Source organism: Rhinopithecus bieti, unplaced genomic scaffold (assembly GCF_001698545.2).
Source record: "Rhinopithecus bieti isolate Rb0 unplaced genomic scaffold, ASM169854v2 scaffold_17826, whole genome shotgun sequence".
Taxonomy (NCBI): Eukaryota; Metazoa; Chordata; class Mammalia; order Primates; family Cercopithecidae; genus Rhinopithecus; species Rhinopithecus bieti.
The window spans coordinates 964,029-966,379 of record NW_016809016.1 but is presented as its reverse complement, the minus strand read 5'-3'; the positions used below and the strand labels follow the sequence as shown (position 1 = coordinate 966,379).

The 2,351-nt window shown below is 56.2% G+C and overlaps 1 protein-coding gene across 3 annotated transcripts in view; it reads right to left on the bottom strand.

Annotated features, from left to right (window-relative positions):
* GCSH (glycine cleavage system protein H) overlaps positions 1–2,119 on the bottom strand; it is a 12,844-nt gene extending 10,725 nt beyond the window's left edge. For 2 of the 3 annotated variants that reach the window (XM_017888228.1, XM_017888229.1), the window contains exon 1: positions 1,850–2,119. In XM_017888228.1, the coding sequence (XP_017743717.1) occupies positions 1,850–1,997 (148 nt within the window). In that variant the 5' untranslated portion in view covers positions 1,998–2,119. The other variant, XR_001888388.1, reaches the window with a different exon arrangement.
* Positions 2,120–2,351: the final 232 nt, after the last annotated feature.

Here is a 2,351-nt window from a genome sequence, read left to right as displayed (position 1 = left end):
AAAAAAAAAAAAAAAAAAAAAACCGCTGGGCATAGTGGCTCACGCCTGTAATGCCAACACTTTGGAAGAAAAATAATTTTTTTTCCCCTTAAATTATCATGGTGCAGGTCAGGCACAGTGGCTCATGCCTGTAATCCCAGCACTTTGGGAGGCCAAGGCAGGCAGATCACCTGAGGTCAGGAGTTCGAGACCAGCCTGGCCAGCATGGTGAAACCACGTCTCTGCTAAAAATACAAAAATTAGCTGGGTGTAGTGGTGCATGCCTATAATCCCAGCTACTTGGGAGGCTGAGGCAGGAGAATCACTTGAACCTGGGAGGCGAAGGTTGCAGTGAGCCGAGATTGCACCACTGCACTCCAGCCTGGGCGATGAGCCAAACTTCGTCTCAAAAAAAAAAAATTATGCTGCATAATAAAATGATCTTTTAAAGTTTATTAAGAGGATTCTGAGCAAAACAGATGGTATACAGTTGTCTATAACACTTAATTCTCTCACTCTGTTACAAGGCTAGAACTCGCCAGTTACATGCCAATTATGAGCAGTCTGAAGCTAATACACCTTTTCAAAGTAAGTGCCAGACCACTATAAATATCACCTGAGACTACCGTCTTTGACCTTGCCATCTTGCCTACCCGCGAAGATAATTTTAGGATTAAGGCTGCTGTGACACTCATTTTAGCAACCGAGCAACCCCAAGTTTAGACGGAGACAGCAACATTACTAAGCTCAATACCCCTCAGTCCTGGCCAGGCGCAGTGGCTCTCGCCTGTAATCCCAGCACTTTGGGAGGCCGAGGCGGGCAGATCACCTGAGATCAGGTGTTCAAGAGCAACCTGGCCAACATGGTGAAACCCCGTTTCTACTAAAAATACAAAAATTGGCCAAGTATGGTGGCGGGCACCTGTAATCCCAGCTACTCGGGAGGCTGAAGTAGAAGAATCACTTGAACCTGGGAGGCAGAAGTTGCAGTGATTCAAAGTCCTAAGTCTTTATTTTAATAAGCTGTTTAGGCTAAAGATAATGATTAGTACAATTCTCCTTTAACCCTTGGCCCGACAGAAAGAAGTGGATAGATTAGGTAAATAATTACTTTCTTTTTTTGAGACAGAGTCTCACTCTGTCGCCCAGGCTGGAGTGCAGTGGCGCTCGGCTCACTGCAACCTCCGCCTCCCCGGTTCAAGTGATTCGGCCTCATCCTCCCAAGCAGCTGGGATTACAAGCACATGCCACGACGCCCGGCTAATTTTTTGTATTTTTAGTAGAGACGGGGTTTCACCCTGTTAGCCAGGATGGTCTCGATCTCCTGACCTCGTGATCCGCCGCCTCGGTCTCCCAAAGTGCTGGGATTACAGGCGTGAGGCATCGCGCCCGGCCCGGTGCTTTAATTTTAATAAGCGCTTCTGCTTTAATTTTACTTCGGAGTTCTCAGTAACGGTTCATTTAGTAAACTAAAGGCCTCCCCATTTGGGGTCTCAACGATGCACGCAGATGGGAGACAAACTAAGGCCACTGAGACGCTTAAGCGACACGTGCCTGGCTTCTGCAGCAAGCGGCCGACCTGCCCGCGGGACCGGCCAGGCCCCCCCAGCTTCGGCGTCCCGCAGGCCTCCCCTCCCGGCTGCAGGCAACCCCTACGGCAAAGGCTGCTCGCGGGACCTCCCGCTACTTAAGAGGGAGAAGCGGCCGCAGAGCCGGGGATCCCAACAGAAGTAAGAAAAGGGCAGGGTCCATGCTCGCTCCGCACCGGTGGCTCAGGAGCGGGGCCCAGGCGTCCTCCGAGTCCAGCTGGGCCCGGAGCAAGCAGCCCAGGCGGGGACGGAGCAGCCGCCCACTTGTCCGCCGCACTTACCCGAAAGCAGAGCGGGTCGCGTGCGCAGTGTCCGGACGGCGCCCGCCCCCAACTGCCAGGGCCTCAGCGGGCAGGGCGCGGCGGGGGACGGGACCGCGCGCAGGGTGCAGAGCAGGTCCCGCACGCTCCGCACCACTCGCAGCGCCATGTTCGCAGGGACGGTGGTCGCAGCGCTACGCCTCGGCCACCCGCGCCGGGAGGCGGGGCGGGGAGGGGCAGTTCGCGGCCGGAGCAAGCCGGCTGGACAGAGGCGCGGAGGCGGTGCCGCGGAGGCGGGACAGAGTCTGATTGGGCAGAGCGCGGAGGGCGGAGACTCCCAGGCGAGGGGGCGAGGCAGGGTCTGATTGGCCAGCGCGCGCAGGCCGAAGACTCCAGGGCCTGGCGCGACCTCGGATACGGCGTAGCGCAAGAGGGGCGTGGACATGGGGGAATAACCTGAGGCCCGGAAGAGGCAGCCCTGAGGGGCGGGGACTAGCGCGGCGGGCCCACGTATGATTGGGCT